The sequence below is a fragment of the Ailuropoda melanoleuca genome, chromosome 1 (assembly GCF_002007445.2).
Source record: "Ailuropoda melanoleuca isolate Jingjing chromosome 1, ASM200744v2, whole genome shotgun sequence".
Lineage (NCBI taxonomy): Eukaryota > Metazoa > Chordata > Mammalia > Carnivora > Ursidae > Ailuropoda > Ailuropoda melanoleuca.
Genome location: NC_048218.1, coordinates 83,643,639 through 83,662,144, shown reverse-complemented (window position 1 = coordinate 83,662,144; position 18,506 = coordinate 83,643,639). Strand labels below are relative to the sequence as shown.

At 40.6% G+C, this 18,506-nt stretch overlaps 1 protein-coding gene across 10 annotated transcripts in view; it reads right to left on the bottom strand.

The window, feature by feature from the left end:
- Positions 1-18,506, bottom strand: part of PEX5L (peroxisomal biogenesis factor 5 like) — a 235,470-nt gene that overhangs the window by 54,192 nt on the left and 162,772 nt on the right. For all 10 annotated transcript variants that reach the window (XM_011218574.3, XM_019794215.2, XM_034662449.1 and 7 more), the window contains one exon: positions 13,451-13,546. In XM_011218574.3, coding sequence (XP_011216876.1) covers positions 13,451-13,546 — 96 coding nt within the window. The remainder of the gene's footprint in view (positions 1-13,450; positions 13,547-18,506) is intronic.

The following is an 18,506-nucleotide window of genomic DNA, read 5'->3' as shown; positions in this document are numbered from 1 at the left end:
TATTGCAAGACATCAAAATGGGTCACTTAGGGAAGTTTTGGAATATTCTTTTTTTATTAATTGCTAAAAATGGAACCGATATTCAGGGATAAATAGCTCTTGGCAAAATGAAGAATCAGAGACTTGAAGACCATCTCAGTGGGAGAAGGCCTTAGAAATCCTGGAATCCAGAGATTCCCAAACTTGTCTGCAAGGAGCCACCTGGGGATCTTTTCAAAAAGTCCAAGGCCACAGCCAGGGCCAAGGAAATCACAGTCTCTGGGGGTGGGACACAGGCATCAGGGTTTTTTTGGAAGCTTCCCAGGTAGTTCCAATGGGCAGCCAAATTAGGGTACCATGGATCTACTGTAATAATGGTCTCATGTTACAAAAGTAGCAATTGAGGCCCAGAGAGGGAAAGGGACTTTTCCAAGCCTGCCAGGGCAGCCAGTGGCAGAGGAGAATTACAACCCAACTTTCTTGACATTGATCTGATACAAAAACAATCAACCTTATTTTATGTTTATGAAATCAATACATTTTCATTACAGATAACTTGAAAAAACATTGAAATTGCCAATGAAAATTAATAATCTCTCAATCTTACCATCCGGAGATACATTATTAATCATTGTTGATACCTTTGCATTTCCTTCTGCTATTTTCTCAAAGTCCACGTATACTTTTAAATTTTGGTAAAAGTTAGGATTATGTTTAGGAGAATAACAGTAGGCTGTCTGGAAAACTCAGAGCTAGAGGTACAGATTGTGTGTGGGGAAGCTGAGCCATATCTCTGCCATTTTTCTTCCCCTCCCTCAATGGACACACAGCATGAGGCCCCATCTTTCCTGACACTGGGATCTAGACTGAGAATCAAATGGGCTCAGGATAGACCACGTAAGCTCTTCTTGAGTAATGACGCAAAGCCCAAGTACAAGAAGACTGCCTTGTGGAGTTCGTGTCACCACCAGCTGCACACCCATGTTAGTGGCTCTGGGGCTAGAGGAAGCTAGACTGAGAAGCTGCTTCTGTTTCTGCTTATGCGGCCATTTCAGTTCCATTATGCTTGGGGGTCCTTGCCTGAAGACGTCAGAACCTCTACCCAAATTTATAGTGGTGTGTTGTATTTGTGTGTGTTTGTGTATATGTGTGTGTGTGTGAACGTAAATGCACGTGTGTGTGTTCTCAATCATCCCAGGCAACCTGAAGGTTGCAAAAACTTTATATTGAATGGAGTGTATTCTTATTATTCATCAAAATAATCACTGTGATTTGGTGGATCCATAAAATCAAACTTCACTAATGAAAAGTACAATTCCACTTTTGAAGACCACACTATATTATTGCCACCTGGCCAGTTAAAGTTAAAACCTAACGTGTGAGGTGATTTTTAAATCCGATGCTCACAATCCAATGTCTGTCCATCATAGGTAGAAACTAAACATTTTAGGATTAAAAAACGGCCGATTTTGAAAAGGTAGATTATCCTCTGAAGACCAAATGAGTCTTAAGAAATGGTTTAGAAAAGGAAATGGTTAACTTCAAATGTAGTTTTCTCAAGTGTGTTCTTTACTTTGAGCGCTGCGTAAATTGCTTCACCAAACAACCTGTTCTTATCGCAGAAACACAGTTGAGTTTAACTGGGGGAAACACATTCAGATTGGTTTTACTTACTCGGTGAAAATGAAATCTCTGTTCACATTTAGGTCTAAGGACCGAAATCTTTGTTCACATTTAGGTTTAAGGATTAAACGATCTATATACTTCCCTTCTGCCATCAGCTCCGGTAGTCGGTCTATATTGTATATGTCTGCACTCACACTCCAGAACCGTGGAGGACACAGAAATAGAGTACTTGACCACTCATCCCTTTTCTGTGACTATCCAAGCTTTTTGATATAGAAAGCAACTAGTGTTAAAGAGCCATAACATTCTGATCTGGGGGGGCTTGATTTAAGGTTATTTATTTATCCATTTTTACTCTTTGGATACAAAGTAACTAAGAGTTCCCTGTAAGCCTCTTATTCTCAAATTTCATCATGCAATTCAGCATTTCACAGGAAATCAAATTCATCTCTAATTATCTGGATGTGGCTCAGGTATGTGTTAACACCTCCAACACGAGCTATGTTTTAATACCTGTCTGCCTTTTACTCACTCTGTGTCCATGCCTCCAGCCCTCTTGGTCTATTAAAGGTGGCTGTCCTTGTCAGGGGCTGGTGTGTATTTCAAAGAATAACAAGTAGTTTTAATATAAATTCAAATCAATATATTAATAAAAGAAATCTGACGTAAGGAAAAATACATCTCCAAACCCAATTTCAAGTTCAATTAATTTTTAGTATTGTTTCTTATCTGAATTAAGAATTTCCTCCTCTATCAATAGCTCCAAGGGCGGGGAAAAAAATAGCTCCAAGGGAATATGTAAATGTGGGTTCTAGTTCTGCCTGCCAGTCATCTGCAGTGTGTGCTTGGGTAAGTTCTTTGCATCCCTGAATTCAGCTCCTTCTCTAAGCGATGGGGTGGGCCCTATGAATCCCTGGTACAGGTATAAACTCTAACATGGCCTGTGACATCTCTCATAGGATAGTAACAGAGGTTCCAGAGAAGATTGGGGAACTCTGGGACCATCATTAAGATCTGTGATGCCTAATTTTATGTGTCAACTTGACCTGGTCATGGCATGCCCAAATACTTGGTTAAACATTATTTCTGGGTGTGTCTGTGAGGGTGTTTCTAGATGAGATTAGCATTTGAATTGGAAGACTAAGTAAGGCAGAAGGCTGTCGGGGGTCTTTTCTGTGGATGGGCATCATCTAATCTGCTGAGTGTCCGAATAGAACAAAAAGGCCAAGAAAGGGAGAGTTCCTCCCCTCTGCTTGTCTGAATGAGCTGGGACATTAGTCTTCTCCTGTTCTCACATGGGACTTATACCATCAGCTCTTCTGGTCCCTAGGTCTTGGGATTTGGACTGGAACTCCACCACCAGAGCTCCTGGGTCTCCAGCTTACAGACAGCAGATTGTGGGACTTAGCTTCCATAAGCGTGGGAGCCAATTCTTTATAATAAATCATTCTCTCTTCCTTTATCTTTATGTATCCTACTGATTCTGTTACTTTGGAGAACCCATGACTAATGCAAGATCTCAGAGACTGATGATTGATCATTTGGATAGAAGAGATAGAACTGGCTACCTTCATAGAAAAGGATTGCTTTCTTAATCAATAGGAGATATGTATGTATGTATTTATTTATTTATAATGATTTTATTTATTTATTTATTTGAGATAGAGTGAGAGAGAGAGCATGAGCAGGGCGGGGGGAAGGGCAGAGGGAAAGGGAGAAGCAGGCTCTCCATTGAGCAGAAAGCCTGATGTGGGGCTTGATCCCAGAACCCTGGAATCATGACCTGAGCCAAAGGCAGACACATAACTGACTGAGTCATCCAGGTGTCACCAAGAGCAGGTATTTATTTACTGAACATCAACTATGTATCCAACATTATATGATATATCATATGCTTTCGTCAAATGAATAAAAGAAATTCAAGATGTCACTTTGCCCACAGCGAGTTTACTGATTCTCCCCTGAACTCTGTATGGCTGTGTGTTTGATGTTCTACTTATTAAACCAACACACAGCTTAAGTGTCACCAGAAAAGAGATGTCTCTCATCCTTCTGTATTTAGATTTTATTTTATAAAAAGTTTTTCAAAACCAAAATGGGCAGATAGCTCTCCTGACTTAAATATAGAACTAAAGACAGACCTATTTTAATCCCTGACTTCCATTATTTGACAAAAATAAGATGTTAACTGACAGATCTTATTTTTATTCCTTTTTCAATCAACTGGGAATAGTAATAGTCAACATTACAGGACATTTTATTGAATACTGATGATTGGTTTATATGGGGCAGCACTGTTATTCAAGAAATGGGGTTTTAAATATTCCAGAGAAATAGAATTACATTATTCTTCTTATAGAAATAAAGTTCTTAGAAAGTTATTTAATGACTACTCCTAAAAGTAAAAGAAATTCAGAAGAGAGAGAGAAGGAAAGGGAGCAGGAGAGAGGGAGGAAGGGAGAGAAACAGAGAGACAACGGCAGAGAGAAAGAGAGAGAAGAGGGAGAGATGTTTGAATTTTCCTGCAAATATCAGAACGGGAAGGTACCTGTGGCAGAGACTGCTAGCTGTGAGTCAAAACACCCTCTCCTTTCTTCTGTGGTGATAGAACTGTGGCCATTTCCCAGCCTCCTTTGCAGTTTGGGGAATGGGAGGTGGTGGTGATGTAATGTGTCTGACTCAGCTTCAGCTAATGGAATGTGAGTGGATGAGATCTGGGCTGGAGCTTTTAGGAAGGTGGGTCTGCCTCCTCCAAAGTCTCTTTCCCCTGGTCAGGGGTGGAGCAAGAAGACACTTGCAACTTGGCTTTGACCATGCAGGTGAGGGTAACACCCTAAGGAACTGGGGAGAAAGGGGCTGCAAGGAGCCTGCGTCTCTGATGATGGCATGGAGCTGCCTATACTAGTCAGGCACTTTAATTTTTAACAGAAGAAATAAACTATTTCGTTTGCACAACTGCATTTTGGGGAATATTTTACAGCTATTAGTATTACCCTAACTAATACTGGGCCTCACAATCATCAATCCCAGTATTTCTTAAACTTGAGTCATTTGATCGTAACTACAGTCTGTCATTACTTATTTAATATATCTTGTTATCGATACAGTTCTTTTACTTAAATAGGCGAAGTCTATTCTAGCCTTGACTAAATTATGTCCATGAAATCATCACTTTTGAAGTTCTAGTTATACTTTTCTAATATATATTAAAATAAATGCACAATTATTAACATGCTCATCCATTTTCCACCTAATCTTATAGACCAAGTACATAAAACCTCAATATAATTCAAACCTCTTATTTTACTGAGGAGAAAGCTGAGGCCCAAATGGTAAGATGTTGGCATGATTAGAACAAGGACCCACGTCCAATTTGAGACTTTTCCCACATACATTATTATGCTATCACACCTTTTCATGGAAGTTCAACACGTGATTCCTGGGTACAGAGCCTTCCAACAAATGGTTTAAATTATTTTCAACTATAGTCTCACTGATCTTTAGAGAATCTCTTTGAAGAGGAAGGGATAAATTTATTGTCCAGGTCTTATCAACGCACAGAGCACAGAGCAGTCTGTAATTGCTCAAGGCCGGCTCAGATGGAGTTTCTATCTTTTCACGTTCACTTTCTTTTGCACTAATTTGCTCAGTAAATGTTGATGAGATCATGTCCAGAATGCAGATCCTATATTTCTCTGATTTGAAGTTAGGGGAATGTATCCAAGCTACTTTTTGGTCTAGAGCTCGTTTACAAATATGATGGTCTAGAGGACCAATTGGTGGATTGGTGGATAACTGGAGTTTTGTTAGAATGTGTCAAGTTCAAGATTTTATTAGTTTAGTATTCACACAGCGGATATAAAGGAACGGTGAAAGAATATGGTAACTCTCCATAGCACTAACTTTAAAAAATTGGAGCCAGATTCTAAATTACCCTCTTCCTTTAAATAGATCATTTATCCATAAATTGATTTAAGACCATCTTACACCTCTTTATACTTTCATCTGTATCACCTATGAGGGTTTATCACAATCCACTCTGCAATAATTCTTATCTATGCTTCCTATTGTTTTGGAAATCAACTTCTGTTTGCTTAAAATGAAAGGCAATTGAGTCAGTATGAGAAAAAAGGAACTTTCACCAGTTCCCCAATGCATAGTACACCAAGTTTGCAGAATACATCTAATCTCTGTGTAATCTATCTGCAGTTTAACATGGGAAGCGTTAGCTAATGTGACATTGTAGGCGTTAGGGAATCTGTACACTGGCAGTTAATCTCAAGATTCCTTCATTGTTGCCCAAACAATGCTTTCAGATATTTTCAAAAGATTTTCTCTCTTCTGGATATTGACTCTAAGTCAGAATGATTTAAGTGGTGTTTGATCCATTAATCTCTTCTACAGACTTCAAAGAAGTGACACTGTCATACAAAGTACAAGGAAGTTCGAGGGGGTGGTAGAGGCAGATTGTCTTCGTGGTGGGAGGGCACCCAAGTCAGCAATGTTTTACATAATTTTATATTAATACAAACAGTTTGAGAGCAGTCTCCAATTTCCTCCAATCGTTTACTAATTCGGAGATGCCTATCAGATCTATGGTACCTACACACAGAATAACTTCAAAGTAAAAACAAAACTTCTATGTGGAAAGAACATTTTAGCTTACATCACTAGACCTGGACTTAACTGTTGAATTGTTTTGAATATGGCATCTCCTAGTTAAACTAGCAGAGAGATAAAGAAGGTCAGCCATGTTTCTAGAACAAGGAATGCTAATTAGCATTAAAGTCTTTTACTACCCATGTTCTTAAACAGTAATTACCAATTTGCCTGTGATTTATCATAAAGCATTGCTGGAGGAAAGTTAGCTCAAAGTCTGAAGAGAAGTTATCTTGAGGGCTGTGTCCTTTGTGATAGGACATAGAAATGGAAAAATGCTGCTTGTCATAAAGGGAGGTCTACTGTGAAGAAGAAAAGGCAAGACCTTGGTGAAGGAATGAATATGCCCCTAAGGAATGTGGACTGTCACAAAAAGGTCTTTTTTCATACTCCTTTGGGGATCAGAGAAGATCAGTTGAGGACTAGTAGAAATGGGAGAGGGTAGTTTAAAAGACTACATTCTAGGTTGAATGAATGCCTTCTTTCTATGCTACAAGGGTAATCCTTCCATTTTTGAAGGACTGAAATGCTTTGGGAATGGAGATGAGGCAGAGAGTATGGAATAGAATGGGCTTGGAGGAGTAGAACAATGCAATAATTATCTATCCCCTTAGCAAATTACCCCAACACGTAGCAACTTAAAAAAAAAACAAAACCCCAAACATTTACTATGTCATACAATTTCTGAGGGTCAGGAATTTGGGAATAGCTTAGCTGTGTGATTCTTATTTGGGGTCTCTCCTGAGGTTGGAATTAAGCTGCTGGCTGGGACTGCAGTCATCTCAAGACTTAATGGGGTTTGAAAGGGACCCACTTACAAGATGGCTCGCACAAATGGCTGTTGACAGGAGGCCTCAGGCCCTCACTGGCTGTTGGTAGAATGTTTGATTCCTCACCTGCTAAGGGTTCTCATGACATGGCAGCTGGATTTCCTCCAGAACAAGTGAGCAGAGAGAGAGAACAAGGAGGAGGCCATAGTAACTTTTATGACCTAATCTTTAAAATTACACGTCATGACTTCCACTTATTCTGTTTATTTTGTCAAAGATTTATTTACTTATTAGAGAGAGAAAGAGGGGGAGAGATGGACAGTGCATGAGTGCACAGGGGGAAAGGGGCAGAAGGAGAGCGAAAGAGAAACTTAATCAGACTCTGTGCTGAGCATGGAGCTGGAGTGGGGCTCGATCTCACGACTCTGAGATCATGACCTGAGCCAAAACCAAGAGTCGGACACTCAACTGACTGCACCACCCAGGTGCCCCCACTTTATTCTATTTATTAAAAGTGAATCACTAAACCCAGCCCACACTCAAGGGGAGGAGAACTAAGTGCCATATTTTGAAGGGAATATCAAAGAATTTGTGGATATTTTCACCAATGAGGCTCAACAGGAAGAGAATTGGGGTCTGGGGAGAAACCAGAGCTCTAGAATTTAGAGGATTTAGTAGAATTTAATAGACTCAACTAGCCAAAAGGATTTAAAATTACACTTCCTGCTCTTTCTCTTGCTTCTGACCTCTGGACTTCCTTTGTCCATGCATCTTCATTTTTCTTCATTCACATATTTCATTATTCTTTTTCAAAATTTGCTCACACTTAGGGTATAAGTAGAGCTGTGAAAACATTGATTAAAATGCACACTGCAAGCTTTGTAATAGTATTGGAGCCAAGCAAAACGTGGCTTTGCCTCCAGGGACACAAGTTCCTCTTCTTTCTGTTAGGAATTTTGTGATATTTCTTAAGCACCCATTAAAAAAGAGATGTTCGTGGGGGCGCCTGGGTGGCACAGCGGTTGAGTCTGCCTTTGGCTTAGGGCATGATCCCGGCGTTATGGGATCGAGCCCCACATCAGGCTCCTCCGCTGGGAGCCTGCTTCTTCCTCTCCCACTCGCCCTGCTTGTGTTCCCTCTCTCGCTGGCTGTCTCTCTGTCAAATAAATAAAATAAAATCTTTAAAAAAAAAAAAAAGAAGAGATGTTCGTGGAATAGATGCATTGGAGGAATCAATTCCTACTTTGTCCCTTTATTTATCTGGCAAACATTTGTGGAGCCTTGCTGTGCACCAGACTCTGAAAGGTGCTGAAAGCACAAAGAAGGATGCAACACGGTCCTGCCTGTGAAGAGGTCAAAGTCTAGCGTGGAGAGGGCCATGTAAAGCCATAGTAACGAAATCACATGACAAGCTCTACTTGCATGATCCCCTGAGCCGCATGCGTATACCTGTGATTCTTCCAGCTCTATAACGGCAGAGGCTGTCTTATTCAATTTTCTATTCCTAGCACCCAACCCATAGAAGGAGCTTAAACATATCTGATAAATTTGTTGCTAAATCCAGTTAATTTGATGGCTGAGGCACCTAGAGAGACTAACTAGCTAAATACAATACTACCAGATGCTGGCTCTTTCCTTCCTTCATAACAGTGATAAAGGATGTATTTTTCGTGTGTGGTTGCAGGTGTGCTGACTGCCCACGTGACCTTTTCTCTCCTCCACAGATGCAACACAGTTCTCTCTAGGGACCTCCATTCCTGGGAGGCAGCTTCGGGCCTCACTGAGCTCCCAGGGCTCCTTCCCTGCTTCTCAATTCTGAGACTCCTTGTGCCTCCTTCCTAGGGACCCGTTGTAGCTGACAGAACATTTAGGGTGCGGCCAGAAAGAAAATCCAACAGGAAGCACAGAGTAAGCTCCTTTCCTTCCTTATTAAGGGGAGATTTTTTTTTAAAGCCTAGAATGGGAATATTTGGTGCTTATCCTAAAATTACAATACTTAAAACAGAGATGAATTTTTGGTGATTTTTCAATAAAATGTAAGATATAGAGACAAAAGCCTCCCCACCCCCCCGACAAAGCCTCACTAGATCTAACAGTTCAACTTGAGCCTGAGAGATGGCAGCCTGTGCACATCCACAGGTTCCCAGCTCAGTGAAGACAGGCGATAAAGGTGCAGGTGGCATTCGTTGTCTTTTCTCTCATAGAAGAGACTGTATTTTAGGGCATTTTAGCTCAAACATTAGTTGGATTGTATATTGTCAGGGATTATGCAGTATACGTAAAAACTAGTTCATGCCATGTAAAATATAAAACCTGTCCAATATTATTCCGTGGCGAGGACTGGTGGGTGCTACCTGCATTGTTATAAATATGTCTCACTGACTGACATTGAGACCAAGACGACCACAGAGGACATCTCCACATAGCCCCTGGCAGAAATCTGTATGCTGCAGACAGAACTGTTTCCATCAACCATGAAAATGTAAATACTAGATGATATTAGGAGGTGATATGGTAGTTTATATGCAACAACAGATAGAAAGAAGTGCTGCCCACATTAGGTAATTAACAATTGTCCAGCCATCCATTAATTCAACAAATATTTACTGAATACTCACGAGGTACCAGATATTGTTCTAGATATTGGGGTACAGTGATAAATAAGAGACAAAGCCCCTTTTCTTACAGAGGTTACATTTTAAAGAAAAAGACAGACAACAAACAAATAATAAAAACAAACAAGAAAAGACCCAGTGATAAATATAAGGATGAAAGAACTCTAGGTGTTATGATAGCAACTGGGTGGTCAGGTTCGGCTTTTCTGGAGCAGTGGCACTCAAGCTAAAATTTGGATGACAAGAAGGAACCTGCCACATGAAGATCTGGGGGAAGTGTGTCCCTGCGGAAGACAGAGCAGGGACAGTGGGCGAGGAGGCTGTCCTGTGAGAGGACAAGAGAGAATTACAGTGCCCTTGGGGCTCATGAGGGAACTGAGGAGCAGAAAGAACTGGAAAGGGGACAAGGTGTCAAGTCAAGAGGCAGGATGATGACCAAAAAAAAAAAAAAAAAGAAAAAAGGACTTTAAAATGGAATAAAATGTGAAATAGGAGGAATACTGGAATCAGATGATATAAAAATATAAGCAAGAGGCTTTGGAAAAACTCGCCATGCTCCAGGATTTTCATCCGGGTCTCACTGGGGTTTAGAACCATCTCCAATGAGGCCAATCTGCAGCACCGTTCTTTACTTGTTTTGAAATGAAGAATGAGGCACTTTGAGTTCTTTTAAGAATTTTATATCCCACTATAGTGTCTATAACTTACCACTCTTTCCTTGATTACCAACATAATACATGTTTATGATGGAACATTTGGAAAATACAGATAACAAATGGAAGCAGTAAGACCACCCCAAAGCCAGCCACCTGATATAACTACTGCCGACATTTGGGCACAGATTTTCTTTATGCTCATATAGTGCAGTGATTCAGAACATGGGCTCTGGAATCCGGGTAAAAATCATGGCTTTGAAACTTGCTAAATGAGTGTTACTCATTTTTCAGTCGATCTTAATTGCTTATAAAATGCCACATAACTGAAATCTCTTTAAGCCTCGGTTTTCTCTTCAGCAAAATGGGAATAGTAATGTTATCCTCTTCATAGGGCTACTATGAGGATTAAATAAGATCACCCATATAACGCTCCTGACTGGCACACCATACGTAATGTTAACATGTTAGGTACTATGCCATTATCATTTTACAAAGTTGGGACCACATTGTAAGACTGTCAGTAAACACATTCTTATTCCAATTATCACTAGACATTTTTACATGATCTTAAATATTGTTCCATAATGTAGTTTTTAATGGTTACACAGCATTTTCCTAGAGAGATATAATTTAGCTAATTCTCTAGTATGGGACACTTAAGCTGTTTCCAAATTTTCACTGTTTAGAAAAATATTGTAAACTTCCCTGATTATTTCTCTAGGATAAATTGTAAGGAGTGGCTGGGTCAAAGGGCATGTGTGCTTGGATGCATTTCATCCTATCTTCTACTGGGAATTACATCATCCCCTTGGATAAGAATAATGTTAGGAAGTAAATAGTCCACAAACATGTGCAGTTTTGTAGGTCTGATTTCCCATCAGCTTAGTGAAATACTCCCCTCTACCCCCTGCCTTTTTTCTCCATATCTGTTCCTACCTTCTGGTCAGCAACTTCTTCCTTCATTCCCTAAGGAAGCTTCTCAGTTCCAGGTTTGCCGATGAGCCAATTTGTTTACAATTTTCTGATTTGCTGAGAATCCTGTACTTCTATTCATTTCACTTGAAGCCATAAACTCATAGGGTTTTAGTATATATTAGAAATGCAAGCCCCTCATCTTAAAGATGAGGAAACTAAAGTAGGCGGAGCAAGTGATTTGTCCAAGCTGGTCCTCTGGTCCGCGCTATTAGACAGCTAGTCGGGGCTGGCTCATTTCATTGTCTCTAGTACCTGGGGCAGCAGTCAGCACGTGCAGACAGCCAGTATTGTTTGCTGAACTAAGGACTACTTGAAGTAACTTACAGCCTCCGAGGATTCTAAGTGGAACCGAAGCCTATATTGGTTCATGAAATGTATGTTGTCATGGAGCTGTTAGTGATAAGTTGGAATAACAAATCAGTCTCTCAGTTCCCGGGAGAACCAAGGCTTGGTGGGGTCCGGTGGGCATCATGTAGCAAAGGGATTAAACTAATTCTGCCTTATTCCAGAGACAGCAAAGCCAAGACTAAGGAAAACTGGAGGTTGCTAGTAGGCCAATTTCAGCATAATATAGGGAAGAGCTTTTTAATAGTTAGGACTGTACAAAATGAAAGCAGGTATTTTTGAAAAGAAGGTGCCACTAATTTGAAGTATTTGAGTAAAAACAGGGTAGGTTTGAATAAATAATTTATCAAGTACGTTCAAAAATAAAATTAATTTTATTTTATATGGCTGGTTGGGATAGATGACTTCTAAGGCCTCCACAATCAAGATTAAATGATTTTATGAATATATGTATACATACACACATACACACACACAGATAAATGAATAATTTTTTCCTTGTTGATATGTTACTTTGTAATTAAGTCTTCTGAGATTGAACCCATTGTGTTTCTGGGACCAGATAAATTCGGATGTCTACTGATTCAAGATTCTATGATTCTAAATCATCTTCTAGTTAGTGATAATTCAGTGTGCTACGCATAGTAGGAGTTCAAAAGATGAATTTAAATTAGCTCTGAAGTCTGGAAAAATCTACATTTAAGATAAATTCAGGTACCGGCTCCGTGTAGTTGAACAAGCTGATTGAACTCAGCTGGTCTCAATCAAATATATCAGTTGATTACATTCAAGAGCACTAATGCATTGATTTTTTAAACTAAAAAGGGATAAAATGAAAAGAGAAATTTGGGTGGATTGTATTGTGATGAGATAAAGCTGTTCTCTTACTGGATTGCTGAATGATGATATGAAATTATGGCTAGAATTATTTCCTAGAATATAAAGAACCCTTTTACTATGAAACTGCAAATATGATTTAATTGCACTTCAAGTATGGAGCTCCTGAAAGACTGCTCAGAGTAAAGTAATTTTATCTAAATCCTAGTGGTAAGACAGCCACATAAATGAATCGTATCATAGGAGTACTTTCAATCTTCAAGATTTCCTATCAGTGATAGAAATGGAGGTCCTAACAAGTCCATCCTTGGGTTTGGTGAAAAGCTCCGCTCTGAAATAGCAATCTAGCAGCGTTTTGACAAGATCATAGATGGAATCTGCGATGCACCCTTTGTGATTCCAACCTGGAAGGAATCTTATTGGAAGGCTAAATAAGGAACTTAATGTTCAAATTAAGTAATTCATTTTATTTATCAACATTGTCATTGTTTTGGACACTGTTAACAGTAAACATTTATGGCTGAAGTTAGGATGGGCTATTCATTGGCTAGAATATCTCAGCCGTGCTTTTTATCCCACTGAGGAAAATGTGTATTTCAGGAACAGCACGACCTTTTGTGTTTCAGGCATTATGCTAGATGCTAGAGAGATAAAAAACGTCAGGCATGAACGCTGGCCTCACAGAGGCACAGCAAAGCATAGCACGGATTCATCCTTGCACCCAGACAAGGCTCAGATCTTTCTGACCCAGGACTCCAGACGGATTGCTAATCTATCACAGAGTTGGCACAGGATTTAGCATCTATTAATTAGCCCTGGTGGCAAGTCAAAAGTTCTCTGGTAACAAATCTCATTCCAACATTCATTATCATGGTTATTTCATGTCTATAAAGTAAGACCCATTTCACACGTATCCTGCTGAAGTGTCAGTTTTTGAATTCCACTTCCAGAAACAGGAAACAGAAAAATAATTAAAAAAAAAAGTTACCTCTACTGCTGCTTTTGCCCTTTCAAATTCTTCTTCTAAGGAGTGGTTTCTGGAAAGTAATGCACTTCCCCAGCGCTGTTCTTTGGTCAGTCGAGCCTGAAATAAACCAAACACATGGTGTTATACTATTGGAATCACAGAACACAAAAATCCAAGTATTTTTCCTTTTCTCATATTTCCCTAGAGTTTAAGAAGCATCTGCAAAGGATGTTATTTTTGGAGTACTTTGCAAGCATGATGTTGCCCAAACTGGGATGGTGCCAAAATGTGTGTGAGCACGCAGGCATGGTTCTTCAAAGAGTGCATCTCAGCCCTGGTCCTGTTAAAACCAAAGCCCGGCCCAGCCTCCCAAAGATCTTACTTTAATTGGTCATGGTTCCAGGCACTGATATTTTAGTAAGTTTCCCCCAGCAGATTCTAATATGCAGCTAAGAAGGAGAATCTCCATTCGAAGCCTCCACCTAGGAACTGAGATAGTCAAGCTTCCAGCTTGTTAGGACTAACCTCAGGTAAGACTGCAAGCTGCAGAGGTGGGAGTCGGCTGCTAGGCCCTTTCCTTATATACACAGCAGATCCTTAGGCTGAATTCTCCTTCCTTTGCTTTCCTTCTATTAGCACACATTTGTCTCATGTCCCATTTCCTCAGGACTTGCGCTGCTAAATCGTTGCTTAGATAGAATCGTGTTTGATAATGCCGACTGGTTTGTTACAATTAACAGGCAACGTGATATACATCTTAACTTAGCTAAATGCAAATATTCCAGATAGACCAGCCCCACCAAGAGTCTGCTGCAATTTTAAAAAATGTTACTCATTTTTAATTTCACAAAAACTAAATGCATGCTTTTTGAAAAAAGTCACCATGGAAAGTAAGAGGTAAACTTCTAGAACTTCTCCTTTTCAGTTGCGTATATATTTATGTATCTGAGATAGTAAAGTGTTTCAAAATTTTTTGAAACTTAAATGGTATGCTATTCTGTAGCTTACTTTTCTCCGTTCAACACTCTATCTTGGAGAGGGTCCACACTGGGTATTGAGAGATCCACCTCATTCTTTCCCAGGGATTTCCTGATAAGTATATACTGTAGTTGTTTCCGACCTCTCTCCATGAGCAGTCGTGGTGTTTGTGATTTTTCTCCATGTAATTGCTTATTTTCTTGTCTATCTTTCTGCTACACTGTGTAAAATCCATGAGAGTCGGATTTTGTCTGGTAACCCTTGTGCTCCCCTGTAGCTAGCCCAGGGCCTGAGAGGTTATGTGTGCCCTAAGGATGTCTCTAGACTGCAGGACGAGGGACTGCACTGCTAAGGCACCAGACCTTGGGGAGCAGGAGGAGGGAGGCTTGTGGAGTGAAGCCCCCCTCCGCCCTTTTATCACCTTTTATCCCTGTGTCTGATTGCTCTCCTTTAGGGATGCTCACCCCCGGCTTCTGTGGGAATTACTGGAGCAGGCCCGGGCCCCACTCTAGAGCAGTTAAAGAATTTCTAGAGGTAGGGCCTGGGCATTAAATGTTTGAAAAGCTCTTTCGGTGATTTTGAAAAGCAGCCATGTTTGAAAGCCACTGTTCTCTAGCAAAACTTTGGCCTTCACTCAGCACTTATGATCTATACAGCTCAGCTGCTTTTCATTTTTTCTCCATCACCATGGGTCCTCAGGAAGAGCCCGAGCCCCTTATTATCACACAGTAGTAATACCAGGGATCACTACATGCCAAAAGCCGCTTCAAGTCCTTTAGAGACTATAACTCACTTTGGCTTTTCAACAACCTGTGAAGTAGGTATTATCATCAAGTCCATGACATTGAGGCACAGAGAGCTAATTAACTTGCCGGACACCACACAGCTAGTAAGTGGGACGGCTGATGCTTCTGGGCCAGGTTCGTAACCACCGCATGACGCTGCCTCTCACAGGAGTCTGTGCTCCACTCGCCATTTTGGGAAGACGCAAAATCTAGAAAAGCTGTCTCTCAGAGGTTCATGTGTGGTTGAGGGTGTCAACCAAGAAGCCCCCAAGAATACTGTGGGCTAAAAACAATAATGAAGTAATTGTTATGAACACTTCGGAACATAAATAGCACTCTTAGACTGTGTTTTGCATTAATGAACGAGGAAGGTTAATTTATTGAAACATTAATTTAGGTTTCCTCCTCCTTGCTGTATTCACTGCTGTATCCTGGGTATCTCCTATAAATAGTAGCTGCTCCATAAACAGTAAATACTTGTTGAAAATATGCTGTCGGGGAGTATGTGAATTGATGAATTAAAGATATTTCTCTTCCCTACTCCCAGAAGGAAGCTCTGTGTTCTCGGTCAAGGTTTCCTGGTCAGTCCAGGAGGCCAAGGAGAATTATGGGAAATTGAGAGGGAACTTGCTTTTTTGTCCTATGCCTGGAGCAGCAGAGGTCTGTGTTAGCAAAGCCCTACTGTCCTTATTCTGGGGACAGGGAATGGCTGCAGGGTGTCTTAGTGGGGCACCTGGTAAAGAGCCAGGCCTGTTAGCAGCACAGGGGTAAGGCCTCTGGAGTGGTGTCTGTAGTCAGAAGAGGGACAGGGTGGTGAGGGTGCGGCCAGGCCTGCATGGGCATCAGTGCCCCACTCTCAGGTGGGCCAGGCTCAATGGCCACCATGAACCAGCACCCTCTCTTATTCTCTGGGCCCTGCTTTCTCCCGACCCAGATAATTGAGGTGGGGCTGAGGAGAGGGAGCTCCAAAAACATAAGTGAGATTGACCATTATAGGTTCCTGAGATTAGGGTATGGACATAACTTTTTTGGGGGCCACTATTCAACCCACTACAACCCTTATCTGACAATCTTGGGTCAAAATATATTTGATTAAAGGTGCAGATGGGGACGCCTAGGTGGCTCAGTCAGTTGAGTGTCTGCCTTCAGCTCAGGTCATGATCTCGGGGTCCTGGGATCGAGTCCCAAGTCAGGATCCCTGCTCAGTGGGGAGTCTGCTTCTCCCTCTGCCCTTCCTCCCTGCTTGTGCTCTCTCTCTCTCAAATAAATAAATAAAATCTTTAAAAAAGAAAAGGTGCAGATGGTTTACAACCTTTCAGAATTGCTAAGTTGTTAGGATGTCATAGCCTGGTAGAGATGTTAACCCCAAAGGCATTATGATCTTAATCTTATAGAAATTAACCAATCTTGTATCAAACTTGGCACACTTATTTTGGCATTTCTTTTCCAGCCAGCTCCATAAATCTCTGTTCCTTTACTTTGGAACTAGCTCTTTTGTCTTCCTGCTGGTTCCCTCATTAATGGAATAAACACACAAATAAATTTTTAAAATGTGGACACACGGTAAGAAATAAACTGTGCATTTATATAATAATGTCATAAATGACCCATGAATGGCATGGGAATAAAGAGAAAGCACTAATATTTTTGTCCCCAGGCACCTCCTTTTATTAGAGGCACTTTTCACGAGTGAAATACGATCTGTCTCTCTTGTGAAGCCTGACCTAACAGAACTCCATTACTGTCACCGGCTTCCCTTCATCAATGTTTCACGACCCAAGGGGGTTATGAATCACAGGATGCAAAGGGCACCATATATCGGGAAAAAGAGGCAAAAATCTCTCTCAGGATTCAAGACTTACAGTTCATATTCTCTTTGCCACTTAAAATGGCAAGTGTAAATAGAATCTCACTGTGCAAATGAACTTTTATTTCAGTAGTACAATTACTATTTAGGTAAGTGCTATTTCCCACATTGTTAGAAAGGCCTTAAGTTATTACCAAGGCAAGTGTTGTCTACCTCACATTTGAAAGCCATTTATTGTATCCAAGGAAGCTAAGATAAATGTTATAAAATATAGGAAACACACTGAATGTAAACAAAGGCTGTTTTCAAGCCAAGAGTAATAGGCAACTGAAAAGATTCTGAAACTTTTCAGCAATTTAGTAACAACCCAGACATACTGGTTAGGATTGAGGATGAACTACAAGTCGTACACATGGTAAAGAGCAGCCTTCCTTTCAGCCAGGACCTTATCTATTTATTTTTAACCTCTGATTTCATTATAAACAAAGACTGGAATATGGGAGAACATATATAAGCAATGCTGGTAAACCGCATATATTCTTAGGTAGTTAACTAGAGGAGTGGTAAACAAGACAACTAAACAGCCATAAACTTGAGTCATGGCTGTTTTGGTATCACAGTAGCTGTATTAGGAGGTCTCAAGCTTGAGTGGACAGCAGAAGCATTTGGAAATCTCGTCCGAACCCAGATTTCTGGACACCACATCTGGGGTTTCTGCTTCAGCGGGTGCAGGTGTGGGAGTGGGAGCCCAGAATCTGCATTTCGAACAAGTTCCCAGGTGATGCCAAGGGAGGGACCTCACTCGGAGAGCTTCTGATTAGAGGTGGACCTCACGTGTTTGCAAGTGGAACTCGGGAGTCCACAAAGGTACCGTGACGTGGGCATTTCTTTGCTTCATGGCATGATTTTGAAAAATGCTTCACGGTTACAGCAACCTCCGAGGGCCTTGGCTTTAAAAACAGCCATTTTAATTGGTTTAGGCTAATTGGATTTTAGGGTATTACATTCTCTGAAGAAGAAAGCATTTTGTTCTCTCAGCTGTTGATTGTTCTGAATGATAAGCACTAAGCGAAAGGTAAGAATAACTCTTTAAGAATATTGTTTTATTCTCTTTATTCAAAATTATGATTGTGATTAAAGTTTTGATTTGAAAATTACTGTATTAGTGGCTGTGGTTGTCCTAGCATAATAACTCCGTCGGCTAACCTCAATGTCAGTCCTTCAGTCCTTATACAATTACCTTTACATTACTGCTGGAGGTCTCCCACCAAACACATGTTTAAAAAGCTCACAGTATCTTTTCAAAAGAGATTGATGGGGGAAAAGGTGCTGCTTAACTATAGAAAAGAAAAATATAACAACTAGCTGACTTTGGGTCACTGTGTAACACAGTAGTTAAAAGCATAATCTTTGGAGTCAGACCGCCTAGGGCCAAATCCTGGCTGGATTTAATAGTAACTGGTGACCTTGGACAAATTACTTAATCTCTACAATCCCCTGTATCCTT